Source organism: Apteryx mantelli, unplaced genomic scaffold (genome assembly GCF_036417845.1).
Source record: "Apteryx mantelli isolate bAptMan1 unplaced genomic scaffold, bAptMan1.hap1 HAP1_SCAFFOLD_20, whole genome shotgun sequence".
In the NCBI taxonomy this organism is placed as follows: domain Eukaryota; kingdom Metazoa; phylum Chordata; class Aves; order Apterygiformes; family Apterygidae; genus Apteryx; species Apteryx mantelli.
In genome coordinates this window covers 3,842,012-3,861,365 of record NW_027118553.1, presented here as the reverse complement: position 1 = coordinate 3,861,365, position 19,354 = coordinate 3,842,012, and the positions used below count along the sequence as shown (strand labels likewise).

At 51.8% G+C, this 19,354-nt stretch overlaps 1 protein-coding gene across 1 annotated transcript; it reads left to right on the top strand.

The window, feature by feature from the left end:
• The first annotated feature begins 16,553 nt into the window (after positions 1 to 16,553).
• Positions 16,554 to 17,168, top strand: LOC136995981 (olfactory receptor 14J1-like). The gene has a single exon (XM_067316975.1). It carries the CDS (start codon positions 16,554 to 16,556, stop codon positions 17,166 to 17,168), a length of 615 nt encoding a protein of 204 aa, XP_067173076.1.
• Positions 17,169 to 19,354: the final 2,186 nt, after the last annotated feature.

Sequence of the window (19,354 nt, the reverse complement as noted above, 5' to 3'; positions counted from 1 at the left end):
TCACTCCCACTGGGCACAGGTGGACTGTCCAAGGAGGAAAAGACAGGGGGCAGGTTAGGACAGACTTCTCCCAGAAAAATTTCCCATTTTTCAAAGAAATTCCCCCTGCCCCCCCCAATACAAATGCATTTCCTTTCTCATTCTCAGAAAGACCTTCGTTCAGGTCCTCAGTTTCAGCTCCAGCTGAGTGTGCTGCGGGGAGCAGGGGCTTCTCCTGCTTTACACCAGTAGGTACATGGGAACTGGTTTGTGACATCTACATCTCCGATTTCAGAGGACATCCACCTTTAGTGGAAAAGGTCTGCTAATATAAGCACACGTAATTCTAAAGAGTGTGGCCTCCAGCAGAGAGATTCAGCAATTTTTTTTTTTTTTTTTTAGATTTTTAAGGTTTGCCATCACATCTGGTGAGTGTATTGCTGCAAGAATGAACCAGAGAGGCAAGCAAGTTCTCAGTGGCTTAGTGCAGAATCAGGAGTGCTGCTGGGTCCATCCATCTTGTTCCCAGCTGCCATGCGCTTGCGCTTGTGTTACCCAGAGGATGATTTCACCCACAAGTTATTCTAAAAAAGACACTGGACTCTGATGAGATCAGGGGAGGCTGGTTTCAAAGCACAGATCTAACTCTGCTCTCTTTCTCAACTCCGGGTGGAGATGTGATGGAGAGAACAGGACTTTCCTCCTGACATTCATGATCACACCAAGGACTCTGTGAGGTGAGAGCTGATAGCTGAGGAAAATCTCAACACTCCCATTCTGGCTGAGGAAATACCAGTTTCACTTCAGCTGCACGTGTACAAAACCATTCAGGAGCATTTTGTGGCCTTAGCATCTCCTGAGCTTCTTGAAATGGCTCTCCAGTGCTGCTAAGATCCAATGGGACAGCTGTGCCCCTCTGGAGGGCAGCTCACAAATGCAGCAGGACACCAGAAGGAGATGATAGTCATGTGTCCTGAAAAATGAGGTCTCCTAAAGGGAGAGTCAACTCCTTCGCCAGCCCCTCCGACTGCATTGCTCAGCACCCTGGAGTGAGAACAGGCCTTGGGCACCTCGCCCCTATGCAGACACCTCCATGGCAGGACCTCAGGGTGGGTGTCTGAATTTGTAGCTGAACCCCCAGCTGACAGCAAGTACAAGAGCAGAAAGGAGAGGTAGGGAAACAAGGAGAAATGCTGTGACCCTGCTGCCAGGGGAGGAGAGAGCCTGACAGAGGGGCACCTTCCCCAGATTCCACCTCCAGTGCACAGTGTCCTCCCAGGGCAGTCGTTCTCAGCCCCTTTGCCTTGCAAGGGGAAATGGGCACGTGGCAGGAGGGGGACAGCTGTGCTTTTCTGGAAATCTGACTGCAGAGGAGGTGAAAGATGCCCTAGAGCCCTTCACCTTCAGAGCAGAGGCAGGGCTCTGGTGGGTGGGAGAGGAGAAAAGAAAGCGTGGCTTGCTCAGAGGAAGACATCTCCAAGGAAGGACCACAAGAGAGTTGCCTGAAGCCAGCCTGCCACAGTGTTTCTGTGGGTACTTTCCAGGCACTCCCTGAGCATCTCTCAGCTGCCTGGAGCTGTCCCCACTGGGAGCTCTTTCTCTGTCCCCATGTCTCTCCCCTGTCACTGCTCACAGACCCCATGTCACCCTCTGGGCATTCAGCCCTGCCCTACGGAAACCTTGTGGCCAAAGGGCACTGCCCAGAGGCATCTCTGTGTTTGCAGGACCTAAGGAGCAGGTGAGACTAAGTATGATGAGACTGATGAGAGCTGCAAAGGTGCTATTGGTGCTGCCTGCAGGTAAAAAGATGGTTGAGGGGACTTTCTGGGATTCTTGCAGACCTATTGATCCCTCCCAGTAACACTGCAGAACTCTCCTTCAGTCACCTAAGCCTAAAACATCCTTTTTGATTTGTTCCCTGACAAAGATATAAAACAAAAACAGAGTCTCAGGGGAGTGCCTTCCCTTTCAGGTAAGCTTGCCGTGAGTGTCGTCTTTAAAAGTCCCCTCCAGACATGTTCTGGGGGTGAGCTAGAGCTGTGAGCAGCCCTGACCCATGCATTACCCTCTCAACAGGAAAATGAACCTGTCCTGACGGGGGTTACTCCTCCCACCCAGAACTTCTCCCTGCAGTGCTGTAGGGAGTTCCCTGCGAAGGCTGAGTGCTGACCTTGCAGGTAGCAGAGTCACTGCCCCAGGCACACAGCACTCTGGGGCACAGGGAAGCTGCTCTGAACAACAGCCCTGGGCAGGCATGTGTGCACACCATGGCTTCGCTCCCCTGCACCAGTCGTGGAAGGACGTAGCCGTGATGCACTGTCCTTGTGACAGTGTGGCAGGGAATCCCTGCTCTAAGGCGTCTGCCCATGCTCCTCATTGGAGAAGTCGGGAGAGCGAACGTTAAAAAACTTATCAGTCATGGGGTGGGATAGGTTCAGAAGACCCCTCCAGGAAGTTCAGTAGTATTGCCCTGCAGCCAGAGACTTACTGTGTCAAGGGCTGTGAAGATTTCTCCCACAAGGAGCTCTCCTCTGGCCACCCACTCCACGCTGCCTTTCACTTCTCGCTGTCTTCTCTCATCTCATGGCGGCAGCAGCAGGCAGAGCCCTGAGCCCTGCTGCTCTTTGCAGAGGAGCTGCTCCGGCCCACAGCTGTCTCTTGGCAGTGCTGTCAGGTTGCCATGAGCTCCCCCTCTCCCAGGAGCCTGGTCCCACTCAGGAGCAGGGGCCCAGCTGAAGGCATGAATTTCTCTGTCCCTTGTGCTCCCTCCTCCTGGGAAATGTTCCCTGAAGAAGACTAAAATAATCATCTATTGTCCTTTTCTAAAGCGTGCAGAGATACTGATTCCAACATTGCAGTTTATTTCATCAGAAGGTGCCTATCTATGAAAGGTGGAAATGTCCCACTCTGGAAGCCACTATGTCCATCTCTTAACTAGGCAGGACACCCAGATGGGGACAAGAAGGGAGCTCGTTTACCCACGGTACAGGTATTGATATAGATGAGTCAATCTGGGTATCTCATGCTGGCCCAGCTCCCTGGGCTGGAGTGGGTTTCAGATCCTTCCCATGAACTCCACAAACACACAGGAGGTGGGATCTGCTTGCCCAACCCAAAGTGAGCACAACACAGAGGTCTGCACGGGAGCTCCCTGTCTAAGCTCCCATTGTAATCACTGGAGATGGAGGGTGGGAGTCAGTTGCTCACACACAAATACCTGGGGACAGTTGAAGAGACAGAGGTGGTCCAAGGCATGTGCCAGTGTCTGCTTGCTCTGATGGAGCCACTATGAGACCCACATCCTTTTGGAGCATCAGGTGGGGGCCAGGTGGGGAATTTCCTTGGCCATCTGAAATGACACTAGATGCCTACTACAACTAGAGTCCCACTCACTAGGAAGCTGAGACAGATGAAGATCCCAATGTTACAAACAGCTATAGGAATTCAGTGCAGACACTTGATTTAATGACACAGAAATAGGCTGGCAGGGCCATTTCAGATGCCTGGGGTGTCCAGCACAACCACATGTTTCTAGTAGATACAGCATGGCACCTACAGGAAAACCATGCCCCTTTGGAGTGGTTGCTGGGCAAGTGCCCCAGGGCATCTTGTGTTTCCTGCCTGTGCCCAAACAAATGAATCCCAATACTGCCTTTAGGGAAAGTCTGTACTGTCCACATCCAAGCATGCTTCACAAATAGGAGGCACATCACAGCAAGGTCTCTGCTCTAGACTCTGCACTGTCAAACACCTCTAGCTCTCCTCCTCCTGAACCTCTTCTCACCCCGCCACATGATATGAACAGGGAATGGCCTAATGATGACCTCAGGGTGGCTGGATCACAGGCTGCCCAGGCCCAGGGACTTCTTCACTGGCACCGTGTCGTTCCTGGAGATTGGTTCAAGAAGCCTGCCACAGGCACAATGGTGCTGCAGAGTCAGCTTGGGCCTCCAACCCCTCTCCTGGCATTCCTGCACGGCCCAGCTCTGTTTCTCCCTGGCCTTGGGCACTGCAGGCTTTGCTCTCTTAATGAGAACTTCCTTTCACCATTACATTGCCACCTGCCACCCACGACAGCATGTCACCACGTGCACTCAGGGCCTTTTCCTACATAAGATCCTTGGTTACAGGTTTTCCTGTGACAAATCTTCGGTTGACACCATAGCTGAAGTGCTGATATCAAAATGTATGCAAACATATGCAGCCTGGGGTGCAGACAGGAGCAAATGGAGATGCACAAGCTGTCACAGGAGTGCCACATGGTTGGAATAACTGAGGTGTGCTGGGATCACTCGCATGACTGGGGTCCTTCAATGGCAGGGTGCAAGTTCTTCAGGAGAGACCACCAGGCAAGATGAGGAGGGGCATGCCCTATGTGTGAAGGGGCAGCTTGCATATACGGAGCTCTTCCATGGCATGGACCAAGGGAGGCAGTTCTGAAGGGCAGAGGAGCTCAGGAAAGCCCACAGGCCTTTAAGGACAGCACCCATCAAGCACAAGAATGCTCCATGACGAACATTTTGTAAAATCAGTAGACCTCTCTGGACCCCAGCTTGGCTAAACAGGGAACTCCCATGTGAGCTCCAGGGCAATCAGGCAGCATATGGAAAGGGGAAGAAGGGAGAGGCTGCAAAGGAGGAATTTAGAAATATTGTCCACCAAAGTCGGGATGGTGTTAAGGAAGCCAAAGCTCCCCTGGCATAGACACACTGCTTCAGTGACAGTAGAGGAATAAACAAGGAAATGTGGGCTCACTGCTGACTGGGGCAGGGATTCTAGCAAAAGCGGATGTAGAAAGGTCTGTGGAAGTCAAGTCCTTCCTGGCTTCCATCTTCACCCACAAGGTCTCCTCAGCTGTTGTGCCTAGAGGCAGGACTCCTGAGGACAAAACCAACCCACAGTGCCCATGTCTCTAGAAATGAACCCATAGAAGTTTATGGGACTGGATGTCTGGCATCCATGGACATGGAGATAGCTGGCTGCTATGAAAGCAAGGCTGCTCTCTGTCATCTGGCCACAAGGACAACCTGGGGAGCTGCAGGCCATTCAGCCTCACTTTGGTGAAGAGTGTGTCATGGAGCCAGTGTTCTCTGACCACCTTTCTGGGTAAATGAAGAAGGTGCCTGGGAACAGTCAGCATGGATTTACTGAAGGTAAATCAGTCCTGACCCTCCTGATTGCCTTCTGTGATAAAAGGCCTCCACTTGTGGAGGAGAGGAGAGTAGTGGATGTCCAGGAGACATCCAGATGGGCAAAAAGCTGGTTGGATGATTGAGCTGAGAGGGCTTTGATGAATGGGTCATGCTTTACCGAGAAGCCAGGTAAAGGTAGGGTATGCAGGGGTAAAGCCCACATCCTGTCCTCTTTGAAAGGCTCTTCAGTGGGGCAGAAAAACATGTGCATCAGGACAGGCAGAGACCTGACTGGCAGAGGAGTGACCCCGAGGAGAAGGCCCCGGATGTTTCAAGGAATGCCATATGAGCCAGTGGTGCATGCTCACCACAAATGAGGCCAGCTGCATACAGGACTGCATTAGGAAGAGCGTGGCCACCCAGGCAAGGGCAGTTCTTATCCCCCTCCACTCAGCACTCGTGTGGCCACATGTCTGGAACAGTGTGTCCCAGTGTGGGCTGCCCAGTGCTGAAGAAATGTGGAGCAACTGGAGAGGGTGCAGAGGAGGTCTGCCAAGATGGGGTTGGGGCCTGAAGCACATGGCCTGTACGGAGAGCCTGAGGGACCTGGGCTTCGTTAGCCTGCTGAAGTGGAGGCTAAGGCCAATACAGTAGTCACCTGTGACTGCCTGTGACAGGGTGGTTTCAGAGATGATGGAGCTTTTCTTGGTAGTGGCAAGCAGCATGAGAAGGGGAAAGAGCCACAAAGTGCATCTTGAGAGGTTCAGACTGCACTTCAGGTAACAAGAATGTCACTTGTAGGGTAGTGCTGTGGTGCAACAGGACTCCCAGAGGGACTCCGTGATCAGCCCCTTGCCTTTTGTTTCAAGGAGCAGCCAGCAAGGCCAGTGGGACGTAGAGTAATGGTGGGGAGATGCTGCAGTGAGAGCAAGGTGGGGAAGCAGGCTGGATGTCTAGAGGCTGCAGGGAAACAGGCGCAGCTTTGGGACAGCACAGGACAGTCTGTGGTGGAGATGACCGAGGGCAATGCCAAGGCTGAAAGCCTCCAAAAGAACTGAGGTCTTTGTCCCATTTGCTATGGCTGGTGTCTCTGCCACAGAGGCCCACGACAAGATAACGTTTCCTTACAGCACTGGGGCCTTGCTGCCTACTCACCTTCATGGAGCCCAGGAGGTGCTGTATCGTTGTCCTGCACTAGGCATTGCGCGGCCCCCAACCTGACACTGCCCCCAGGAAGAGCCCTGAGCCACGTGTGAGGAGAGGATCTCCCCACGCAGGGGCTGGCTGTGGGGCTTGGTCATTCTGCTTGATAACACACATCAAGGTTGACTTGGCATCACAGTCACCCTCACATTGCCTTTGCCTACCTGCAATCAGGGCCTCCAACTTTCTGCTCTAATCAGCCACCAGGGACCTTTTGTTCATAATGGCCCTCAGTGGGACCCATTAACGCTCCAAGAAACTTGGGGATTTGCTTCTGACGTAAACTTCTTGAGAGGTTGCTTCAGTCTCCTCTCACATCTGAGGTTCATGTGCTCAGCACCAAAGACACCCGAGGGGTCATTAAGATGCAAAAAACCCTAAAGGAGCCATGCCTCTCCCCATAATTTTCTTCAGCTCTTCAATTCTTGTGCTGTGGCTAATTGGAGAGGTTTCAGCAGTGTATTTACAAGAGGAAGATTTCAATGAGCAGGATTAAAAAAAAAAGGATTTCTGCTTTTAAAGTTTTCTTTATTTTTCAGCTTATAACCTAGAGTGATATCCACCTTCTCCAACTGATACTGATCCAGAGTGTCTCCTAATGAAGTCTGGACATGTAGGAAAAGCAGCATCCTGGAGGTCAGACAGCCATGCAAAATATTCCTCCCCACCTCCCCAGCCCTGCCACTTCTCTCATCAGCCACTGGGGACTTAGATCGCTCTTGTTCAAATCGAACCTTTTGCCACTCAAGGCTGCAGCTGAATGTTACAGCTCATGGGCACCAATTCCCACCTGCTTTCCTTAGACAACTAGCTGCAAACAGGCACACAAGGATTTGTCTTAATTGCAGTCAAACACAAATAAACTTGATCCAGTGTCACAAGAAATAAAACGCACTCCTCAACTGTATGTCAAGTCCAAGGTGCCTCCCTTGAGGTCCACAGTCTACAAGGAATAACCTTCCTTGAAATGTTCTTCACAAATAGATAGGAAAGGCTGGATAAACACACAGTGAAGGAGTTGGTTGAACAGACAGTTAGACTGCTGAAAGAGGAGGCAAGCTTCAGACTCCCTGAAGTTTAAAGCAGCAACTGGAGAGTTGAGAAGTATCTGAATGACAAAAAGTAAGGGGAGGAGGAAGACTAGAAAACTATGGAAAGTGCATATGTCCACACCGTCTGATGCAAAGTTGACTGTAGAAATGATGAGTGTAATCTGGGAATGTGGAAAGAGGTGAATGAATAGTGAGGTTAAAATTACAGCATAACAGACAGAACAGTGGTAACATAAGTTAATGGGCAGGCCAAGATTTCTTCTCCAGAGATTCATGCCCTTCCTCAAAATTTCCATGACATCATCATGGGAAACACTGACATTTTATTATTCAGTCCTTTCAGCTAATGAAAATGTTCTCATATATATGTATTTTTTAATGTTGAAAACATTTCTTCACCTTTCCAGGCAGAGCTCAGGTGTCCAACCACAAGCACCCAGGGGCACTTGGAGAGGTCCCGGTGTCTCTGAGGCACCTGCCTGGGCCTGGCAGCTCGCACAGGGAACCTGCAGGACACCAGAGCCCCTCGGAGCTGCAGAGGGAGGCTGGGCAGAGGGGACCAGGGCACCTGCAATGGCACCAGCCACCCATGACCCTGTGACTGCATCCCACCCCAGTTCTGAAAATCTCTTTCCTTTTCAGACAGAAAGATAATGCATAATCTCCCCAGAAGACTAGTGTACTAAAACAGAACAAATCAAGAAAGACAATAAGAACACACAAAAAAAGAAAAGCTGGAAAGTAAAACAAAGCATTTCTTTGCTTTCAGTCTTTGTCTTAATTTCTTTCTTGTTTCATTTTAATGTCCTTTTCTAAGCTTTTCTGTTATAATCAGGTCAACACCACTAAACAGGATATTTTTGTGTCTCACACAGAGCCCAGTGCTCAGAAAACCACCCCCTGCCCAGGGCTGTCCATGCCACCCCTCACTCTTTGCACAGAGCATGGTGCACTCTGAAGGTGTCGGGCTCTATTGACTGGTGAGGAAAGCAGGGTGACCAGCTTCAAGGAAATGCTCTACTTTTGGGTTGCCTAATTTGCACAAATCTCAACATACCCGTGTTAAAGCAATGATTTACAGGACTCTCTTTTTTTTTTGACAAAAAATATCCTCATTTCCAAAACTTCACACAGTTTTTACCATTGCCAGATATTTTTTCTTTCTTATTCATTGACAGCACCATGTTCGTGCACTACAGGAATTAGTCTGTCTATGCAAGCATTAACATATATGCATATATAGATACATTATTCATCAAAATACATTTGCTGGTATTTACTCTGCATGGAGAAACTTTGTTCTGACGAACTACTTTATTTAAATGGACATGTTTCAGATCTCTTCTTCTGCCTCTCTGTCCTTTCTTCTTCCTCTGCCTCTTCTCTCTTTACAGAGCTCTCCAGGAAATGGTTCTCTGAATCACAGCACTTAGGGTGGATGAGACCTCTGGACGTCAGCTAGTCCCAACCCCCCGCAGTCAATGCAGAGGGAACTAGATGCGGTTGCCTAGGGGCTCCCCCCAGTCATGCATTGGCCACAAAGGTGCTGAGAGTGCGCTCCATCCACTGTGCAGGCCATTCATCAAGATGTTAAACAGTCCTGCCCCACATGTTGATCACTGAGGGATGCCGCTAGTAACCGGCTGCCACTTGGAACTTGTACCACTGATCACAGTGTTTCAGCCTGATGCTCCAGCCAATCCCACATCTGCCTTATGGTCCATTGATCCAGGGCAGATCTCAACAATTTGCCTCTAAGGAGACTATGAGGGACTGTGTCAAAGGCCTTGCTAAAGGGAAGGTTCACAAAATGCCCTGCTTTCCCCTTGTGCACAAAGCCATTCATCTGATAGCAGAAGGCAATCAGGTTGGACAGGCATGGTTTCCATTTCCCCTTGGTCAACGCATGCTGCCTTTTCCAGTCCTTGTCCTTCATAGGCTTGGAGATGGTTTCCAGGAGGATTTGCTCCATCACCTTTCCAGGGACTGAGATGAAGCTGACCAGCCTGTCATTGCTCAGATCCTCCCTCTTGCCCTTCTGGAAAATGGCTGCAATGTCTGCCTTTTCCCAGTCATCAGGAACCTCCCTGATTACCCTGACCTTTAAAAGATGATCAACTGCAGCATTGCAATGACTCCAGCCATCTCTCCCTGCACCCTGGGGTGCTCCCCATCTGGTCCCATGGGCTTGTGTGTGCCCACAGGAACAAAAGTTCCTCCGCAGATGCATCTTATTCTGCCATGGGTGAGGCTTTGCTAACACGGATGCTGCCAAAGGACTCGGGGGCCAGAGAGGCCTGGCAGTAGACACTACTAGTAAAAGACAAGGTGAAAGAGGCAATGAGCTCCTCAGCCTTTCCCCTGTCTTTGTCACTACGTCCCCTGCCCCACTGAGCAGGGGGACCATACTTTCCTTTTCTGGCTGCCTTGTGCTGCCAATGTGCTTACAGAAGCCCTTCTGGTTGCCCTTCCCATCTCTTCCTAGTTCCAGCTCCAGCTCCAGCTGAGCTTTGGCTTACCTAACTCCATCCCATAGTCCATTCTTCGGACTATTACCCACTGCTGCTCTTCCATGTGGGCGCCAATGACACCAAGGGCAAACTGGAGACCAGCAAGCAGGATTTCAGAGCTCTGGGGATGGTGGTCAAGGGTCTGGGAGCCCAGGTCATCTTCTCCTCAATCCTGCCAGTGAGGGGGATGGATGAGAGGAGGAGGAGACGGACTTTCCAGGTTAACAACTGGCTGCGCCGCTGGTGTTGGCAACAGGGTTTTGGTTTCTACGACCATGGGACCCTGTTTGAAGATCGACAACTGATGGTGAGAGATGGGATCCACCTCACGAGGCGGGGCACGCGGGTCTTTGCCAACAGGCTGGCCAACCTGGTAAGGAGGGCTTTAAACTAGGAAAGATGGGGGAAGGGGAGAGTTATAGTGACAGGGTAGTTGGCAAAAGACTGCTCAAGTCAGGACACCTCCAGCAGGTGAATACAACCAGGGAAGTGCGCATGGGATGTGGCTATGGAGGATCCTCTTGTATCCCTCCTGGGAAACCTGCATGCTCGATCACCTCTCTGAAATGCCTGTACACCAATGCACGCAGCTTGGGGAATAAACAGGAAGAACTAGAGATGTGTGTGCGGTCGCAGGGCCATGATCTCATTGCCATTACAGAGACATGGCGGGATAGCTCGCATGACTGGAGTGCTGTCACGGATGGCTACATGCTTTTTAGGAAAGACAGGCCAGGAAAACGAGGTGGTGGAGTTGCTCTTTATGAGAGAGAGCAACTGGAATGTATGGAGCTGTGCCTAGGGGTGGATGAAGAGCGAGTCGAGAGCTTATGGGTAAGGATCAAAGGGCAGGCTAATAGAGGTGACACTGTTGTGGGTGTTTACTACAGGCCACCTGATCAGGATGAGGAAGTCGATGAGGCCTTCTACAGACAGCTGGAAGTAGCCTCACAATCCCAGGCCCTGGTTCTCATGGGGGACTTCAACCACCCTGATATCTGCTGGAAAGACAACACAGCTAGGCACAAACAGTCCTGGAGATTCCTGCAGAGCATTGGTGACAACTTCTTGACCCAGGTGGTGGAGGAGCCAACAAGGAGAGGTGTGCTGCTGGACCTCGTACTAACAAACAAAGAAGGACTGGTGGAAGATGTGAAGGTTGGGGGCTGCCTTGGCTGCAGTGACCATGAGATGGTGGAGTTCAGGATCCTGCGAGGAGGCAGCAGGGCACCAAGTAGGATCGCAACCCTGGACTTCAGGAGAGCAAACTTTGTCCTCTTCAGGGACCTACTTGGAGGAATCCCATGGGTGAGGGCCCTGGAAGGAAGGAGTGTTCAAGAGAGTTGGTTAATATTCAAACATCACTTCCTCCAGGCTCAAGAGCGGTGCATCGCTATGAGTAGGAAGTCAAGCAAAGGAGGCAGGAGACCTGCATGGATGAGCAAGGAGCTCCTGGCAAAAGTCAACCAGAAGAAGGAAGTATACAGAAAGTGGAAAGGGGGACAGGCCACTTGGGAGGAATATAGGAATGTTGTCAGAGTATGCAGGGATGCGACGAGGAAGGCTAAGGCCCGTTTGGAATTAAATCTGGCTAGAGATGTCAAGGACAACAAGAAGGGCTTCTTCAAATACATCAGCAGCAAGAGGAAGACTAGGGAAAATGTGGGCCCTTTGCTGAATGGAGTGGGTGCCCTGGTGACGAAGGATGCAGAGAAGGCAGAGTTACTGAATGCCGCCTTTGCTTCAGTCTTTACTGCTCAGGCCAGCCCTCAGGAACCCCAGACCCTGGAGGCAAGAGAGAAAGTCCGGAGAGAGGAAGACTTTCCCTTGGTGGAGGAGGAGTGGGTTAGAGATCATTTAAGCAAACTTGACACCCACAAATCCATGGGCCCTGATGGGATGCACCCACGAGTGCTGAGGGAGCTGGCGGACATTATTGCTAAGCCACTCTCCATCATCTTTGAAAGGTCATGGAGGACAGGAGAGGTGCCTGAGGACTGGAAGAAAGCCATTGTCACCCCAGTCTTCAAAAAGGGCAAGAAGGAGGACCCAGGGAACTACAGGCCAGTCAGCCTCACCTGCATCCCTGGAAAGGTGATGGAGCAGCTCATCCTGGAAGCCATCTCCAAGCATGTGGAGGAAAAGAAGGTGATCAGGAGTAGTCAGCATGGCTTCACCAAGGGGAAATCATGCCTAACCAATCTGATAGCCTTCTCTGATGGAATGATTGCCTGGGTAGATGAGGGGAGAGCAGTGGATGTTGTCTACCTAGACTTCAACAAGGCTTTCGACACTGTCTCCCATAGCATCCTCATAGACAAGCTCAGGAAGTGTGGGTTAGATGAGTGGACAGTGAGGTGGATTGAGAAGTGGCTGAATGGCAGAGCTCAGAGAGTTGTGATCAGTGGCGCAGAGTCTAGTTGGAGGCCTGTAGCTAGTGGTGTCCCCCAGGGGTCAGTACTGGGTCCAGTCTTGTACAACTTCTTCATCAATGACCTGGATGAAGGCACAGAGTGCACCCTCAGCAAGTTTGCTGACGATACAAAACTGGGAGGAGTGGCTGATACACCAGAGGGCTGTGCTGCCATTCAGAGAGACCTGGACAGGCTGGAGAGGTGGGCGGAGAGGAACCTCCTGAAGTTCAACAAAGGCAAGTGCAGGGTCCTGCACCTGGGGAGGAATAACCCCAGTCACCAGTACAGGTTGGGGGTTGACCTGCTGGAAAGCAGCTCTGCTGAGAAGGACCTGGGAGTGCTGGTGGACACCAAGTTAAGCATGAGGCAGCAATGTGCCCTTGTGGCCAAGAAGGCCAATGGTATGCTGGGGTGCATCAGGAAGAGTGTTGCCAGCAGGTTGAGGGAGGTGATTCTCCCCCTCTCCTCAGCCCTGCTGAGGCCACATGTGGAGTACTGCGTCCAGTTCTGGGCTCCCCAGGACAAGAGGGATGTGGCACTACTGGAGCAAGTGCAGCGAAGGGCCACAAAGATGATTAGGGGACTGGAGCATCTCTCTTATGAGGAAAGGCTGAGAGAGCTGGGCCTGTTTAGCTTGGAGAAGAGAAGGCTGAGAGGAGATCTTATCAACGTGTACAAGTATCTGAAGGGAGGGTGTCGAGAGGATGGGACCAGACTCTTTTCAGTGGTGCCGAGCGACAGGACGCGAGGCAACGGGCACAAACTGAAACACAGACAATTCCATCTGAACATGAGGAAAAACTTTTTCACTGTGAGGGTGACAGAGCACTGGAACAGGTTGCCCAGGGAGGTTGTGGAGTCTCTATTTCTGGAGATATTCAAAACCCGTCTGGATGCAATCCTGTGCAACGTGCTGTAGGTGACCCTGCTTGAGCAGGGGGGTTGGACTAGATGATCTCTAGAGGTCCCTTCCAACCTCAACTATTCTGTGATTCTGTGATTCTGTAACTGACTCTCATCCTCCATCTCCAGGGATTATAATGGGAACTTAGACAAGGAGCTCACATACAGACACCTGTGTTGTGCTCACTTCAGTTTTAGCAAGGGGAATCCCACCTCTGATGTGTTTGTGGAGTTCATGGGAGGGATCTACATCCTGCTGCATCCCAGGGCCTTCTAAACGGTCATGAGATGCCCAAACTGACTCCTCTGAATCAGCACCTGAACCATGGGAAAATGATCTTCCTTCTTGTCCCCTTCTAGGTGTCCTGCCTAGTTAAGACATGGGAATATGGCTTTCCAAGGTGGGACATTTCCACCTCTCGTAGATAACCATCCTCTGATGAAAGAAGTGACAATGCTGTAACTGGTCTCTGCATTGTTTAGAGAGGGACCAAAGGTGATTATTTTGGTTTACCTCAGGGAACATTTCCCAGGAGGAGGCAGCACAAGGGACAGAGAAATTCATGTCTTCAGCTGGGCCCCTATTGCCAAGTGGGGCCAGGCTCCTGGGATGGTAGGAGGTCATGGCAACCTGACAGTACTGCTGAGAAACACCTTTGTCCAGGAGCAGCTCCTCTGCAAAGAGCAGCAGGGCTCTGGGCACTGCCCGCTGCTGCTGACATGAGATGAGACATGACAGCGAGAAGTGAAAGGCAGTGTGGAGTGGGAGGATGGCTGACAGTTCATTGTGGAAGAAATCGTCACAGCCCTGAACACGGTAAGTCTCTGGCTGTGGGGCAATGCTCCTGAGGTTCCTGGAGGGCTCTTCTCAACTTATTCCATCCCATCACTCATAAGTTTTCTACCGCTTGCTCTCCCAGCTTCTCCAGTCTTGGGGAGGAGGAGATGCTTCAGAGCAGGGATTCCCTGCCACACCATCACAGGGACAGGGCATGCTGCTACCTTCTCCCAAGGACAGTTGCAGGGCTGTGAAGCTGGGACATGCACACAGGTCTGCCCAGGGCTGTGATTCAGAGCCGTGTCCTTGCAGCACAGAGGAAGGTGGAAAAAAGGGTACTTGAAAGCAAGGAGCTTTCCTTGCAGGGCTTTCAGTTTCCTAATTTTGGTAGGGAGGAAAAAGGAAAGAGTTTGCTGGTTTGTCAAGGGCCTGGGACTCACAAACCTTCACTCTCAGAGTTCAATAGGTCTGTGAGAAAGGTCAGCAAACCCCTTCAACCCCACCTCCACCTACAGCAACACCAGCAGCACCTTCATGGCTTCCTCAGGGTTTATGTGACCTACTCCTTAGGACCTGCAAGCACAGAGCTGCCCCTGCCCAGGTCTCAGTCCCAGAAGGTTTCTGCAGGGCAGACCTGAACACAAAGAGGGTGGGGCAGGGTCTGTGAGCGCCGACATGGATACGATGTTGGGACAGAGAAAGCTGCAGGCAGCAGGGACAGCTGCAGGTAGGAAAACTGGGCAGGGAAGGAGAGGGAATTTCTGACAGAAGAATCATGGGATGATGGATTTGTGCAAGTCATGGTCAGTCCCTGCAATGCAGACACCTTCCTCTGAGCAAGCTCCCCCTGTTTCTCCTCTCCCACCTAGTAGAGCCTCTGCCCTGACAGCCATGGGGTCCAGGGCATGAGCTGCCTTCTCTGCAGCCAGCCCTCTGGCAGAGGAGAGAGGCATCTCTCCTGCTATGGGCCCAGTTCATGCTGCCTGACAAAGGGGCTGAGAGTGACTGGCTTGCAAATGACGTCGTCTGTGAGGTGACATGCCCAGCTGGGTAAGGTGAGGGCTTTCCTGAGTGCCCGTCTGTCGGGATCATGGGGTTGCTCCTTGTTTCCCCTCCTCTCCTTGCTGTTCCTGTTCTTCTCTTCGGCTCCCTGGTGTTCAGGGTTTTCAGCTGCAGTTCAAACACCAGTGCTGCAAGCTGTGGAAGAGAGCGGTCTGCTTGGGAAGGAGATTTTCCCAGCCCCCTTCTAACCTGTGCGGGTCCAGGAAATGCTGTCCATGGGGTTGGGAAATGAGCTGACTCTCCCTTAAGCAGAGCCCATCTTCAGTCCTAACGGTCCTTTGACTGTTTCCCGGTGATGTCCTGCCAGGCTGCAACCTGCCCTCCAGAAAGGCACTGCTGTCTCATAGCACCTCTGTGATATCTGAGAGACCCATGAGGAAGGTACAGAGAGGCCGAGAGTATGGAGCTGGTGGTGGGAGGCTGTATATGGGCATCTGAAAAGAGCCCTGTGTGTCCTTGGCTAGAAGGGCAGTGTGGAGACCTCCCTCTGGTGCCCTGAGAAAGGCAGAGAAGGTTGGAGAGCTGCGGTTTTGAAACTGGACTTGTCTGCTCTCAGCAGGGGCTGGTTTCTTTCTAAGGCAACATATGAGTGTGATCGTCCTCCAGCTCAAAGAGTTGCAAGCACAGGACAGCTGGGAACAAGACTAATAGAGAAACTAGCTGTCCTCACTCTGCAGCAAGGGACAGGGAATTCATTTTCCTGCCAAGGATTTCTACTCTCAAGGAATACTCCTCAGGGGTGACAAGGACATCTACAAGAAAATAAACAATATTAAAAAATCCCTAAAACTCTGTTTCTCAACCCTCATTCTTTACAAATCAGAGTGAAGATGCTGAAAAGCCTTTCTACAGGATGAGTGGATTTCTCCTAACAGAAATTGTGAATGTCAGAGCTAGTCACCCCTGTTGCCCCATTCCCACTACTGTACAGCAGAACAGACTCCTCTGGAGCCCATGGGCAGAGATCCCTGCCCCTCACAGCAGCATACTTAGTGAGCACAACCTGGAGCTCATGCAAGGGAGCTGCACAAAGATCCTCTCCGTAAAGAGAGAGGCAATGTGGGGGGTTGCATGAGAACTGCAACATCTGGAAGGTTTTTTTGCTTGTAAAGTCTCTCCTAACTTCTCAATGTCTTTTCTTCTTTGCACAGTCCCCCATGCCTGGAGATAGCAAAATGTCCAACGGCAGCTCCTTCAATGAGTTCCTCCTCCTGGCATTTGCGGACACACGGGAGCTGCAGCTCTTGCACTTCTCGCTCTTCCTGGGCATCTACCTGGCTGCCCTCCTGGGCAACGGTCTCATCATCACAGCCGTAGCCTGCGACCACCACCTCCACACCCCCATGTACTTCTTCCTCCTCAACCTCTCCCTCCTCGACCTTGGCTCCATCTCTGCCACTGTCCCCAAATCCATGGCCAATTCCCTCTGGAACACCAGGGCCATTTCCTACTTGGAATGTGCTGCCCAGGTCTTCCTGGTTGTCTTCTTTTTAGGAGGAGAGTATTCTCTTCTCACTGTTATGGCTTATGACCGCTACAATGCCATTTGCAGACCCTTGCACTATGCTACCATCATGTGCAGCAGAGCTTGTGTCAAAATGGCAGCTGCTGTCTGGGCCAGTGGTTTTCTCACTGCTGTGCTGCACACTGCTAACACATTTTCAATACCACTCTGCCAAGGCAACATAGTGGAGCAGTTCTTCTGTGAAGTTCCACAGATCCTCAAGCTCTCCTGCTCAGACTCCTACCTCAGGGAAGTTGGGCTTCTTGTGGTTACTGCCTGTTTAATGCTTGGGTGTTTTGTTTTCATTGTGCTGTCCTACGTGCAGATCTTCACTGCTGTGCTGAGGATCCCCTCTGAGCAGGGCAGGCACAAAGCCTTTTCCATGTGCCTGCCTCACCTGGCTGTGGTCTCCCTGTTTGTCAGCACTGCATTTTTTGCTTACCTGAAGCCCCCCTCCATCTCCTCCCCAGCTCTGGATCTGGCATTGACTGTTCTGTACTCGGTGGTGCCTCCAACAGTGAATCCCCTCATCTACAGCATGAGGAACAAGGAGCTCAAAGATGCCCTGAGGAAAGTGATTTCATGGACATTTTTCAGCGGTGGTAAAATTACCTTTGCTCTCCACAACTGAATCCCAGTGTATCACAACCAGCCCTGAGCTTTGTTTCTTTGCTTTATTTTTATTATCACTATTATTTCTAGTATTTGTAATGATGTTGCTACACAGTTCCTTGGATTCATTCCAGTCTAACTGAGACTGCTCTCTCTCACCTGGTACCCACATCAAATTGTGTCTAACCCTGCGTCAGAGCTGACTCCACACAGTGTCTTTTTAATAAAGTAAGTTGTATGCAGTGCAGTGCCTGAAGGCTGGGCTTTTCTTCCAAAGCTGGTGTCAAGAAGAGGCCTAAGGAACTGCATGTCAAAAGGGCCTGCTGGGCAGAGATGTCCATGAGATTAGAAGCAAAAAGCTCATAATCATGTTATGATCTCTTAGAGACCAAGGGCTGGATTTAGGACTTGCCCATCACTGTCCAGTAACAGTGGAGATGAACAATTGTCAGTGCTGATGTACACACCCAGGGCCGTTCCACATGGCAAAGCACAGTGTCAGATGCCCGTCCTTCCAGAGGGGAATCTGGAGGTGCCAGGAGAGCTCCGGGAATCTCCTGGAACAGTGTGTGCCTGGGGTGGGCAGTGAGTGGAGCCTCACGAAGGGAGAGGTCCTCCAAGGTGGAGTTCCCTAAAGGTAAAACACTAAACCCAGGTATCCGTGGTCAAAGGAGGACTCTGCCATCCCAGTAGAGGCAGCGGGGACCCATCTGTCATGGGGAAGGGACACTGGAGAGCGATTCATGTCATCAGTGTGATACAAGGGGCAAGATGTAGAGGCGCACCTGGACTCAACTAGCACCCTTGGAAATGCTCCCTAGTCCCTCCAAGCACCTGCCACATGCGCAGTCCCTGGAGGGATTAGAGGCCATGATCCCCATTTGGTTGGATCTGCTTCCCACCCTGACCAGCATGGCCAGTGCAGAGTGACCCCGTGGCCCTGTGGCCCCACAGCCCGCTCACTCTGCAGAGCAGCACCATCAGCTCGGAGCCCTGCGGCAGAAGAGGGGAGAAGGTGTGGGAATGGCCGATGAGATCAGAGGAGGGATTGGGAGAGATGAGAAGGAAGTGGAACTGGGCTTGCAAGTGTCTTGGAGAGAAAAATGCCAACTTTTAATGCAAGACAATGTTCCGAGTGTGGGCACACTGAAGTGAGCTCCCACTGCAGAGCCAGAAGTCCTTGCTCTGCTGGCCCTCCACATGGTCTGGGAAGTGCCTGAAGAAGGATTAATGCTCCCCACCCTCCCAGCTCCTTGTGCCATCACCCCTCCTGATGGGTGGCACCAAAAAGAAGGCTGGGAGCCCTCGTGGGAGCTTGTGTTGAAGGAAGCAGCACCCAGGAGCCATATCATTTTGCTGCTGTCCCTCAGGCCCTGTCCCCAGCACATGTTCTTCAGTCAATCTCCCCCACCCTGTGTGTTGGTCCTCACCCCAAAAGTCACCCCCAGACAAGGCTCCATGCCCAGCTGGAGAACTAGACATCCAGCTGTGAGCCCTGGCAGGATGAGTCCTCTCCTGGGTCCTTTGCAGAGCTGGCAGGGAATGTGTAAAGGAGATTCTGGGACCATCCACTGGGCCTGTAGACCATCCCCCTCCCATGGGAGTCCTCATACAGGGTCTGTCAGAACAAAGATTCAGCCCAGCTTGTTGTTGCATGAGCAGAGAGGAGAAACTGCCCCAGGAAACTCCTCCCAGACCCAGCCCCTCGTACCAGCCATTTCCAGCACTGGCCATTCCCCATGGTGCCGTGAGGGGTGATCTTGGAATGTGACTGGCTCCATCTGCCTGTTGGGCTCAGCACCTATATGGGGTTTTGGCCATCCTGCCTGGCCTCTCTTTGGGCCCAGACCCCAGCAGACCCCAGAGCATGGCCTTCTGCTAATCCCAGGGGGACAGGATGAGGGCTGGACAGGCCTGGGGACTGGTGGGAAGCTGCTGGGCAGGAGGACAATGGGGGATGGAGAACTGAGGACTGTCATGGTGACCATGCTGGAGGGGGGGAGGGGTGTTTCCGCATCTCAGAACGCACCCTGTCCATTGCGGTGCCTGCACACTGGGACCTTGGGGCCACGTGCAGGGCACCTGGTGGTCAGTGCAGGGATGGGGTACAGACAGGAGTCACGACACTCCAGAAGCTCCCGATGGTCGTGGAGGGAACTGACTGCTGCTAGATGGGTCGAGAGTCTCTTGGGGACTGCAGCCACC

Bases quoted from the DNA above. Each gene is read 5' to 3' on its own strand.
- LOC136995981 (XM_067316975.1), top strand. From the start codon at position 16,554: ATGGCTTATGACCGCTACAATGCCATTTGCAGACCCTTGCACTATGCT.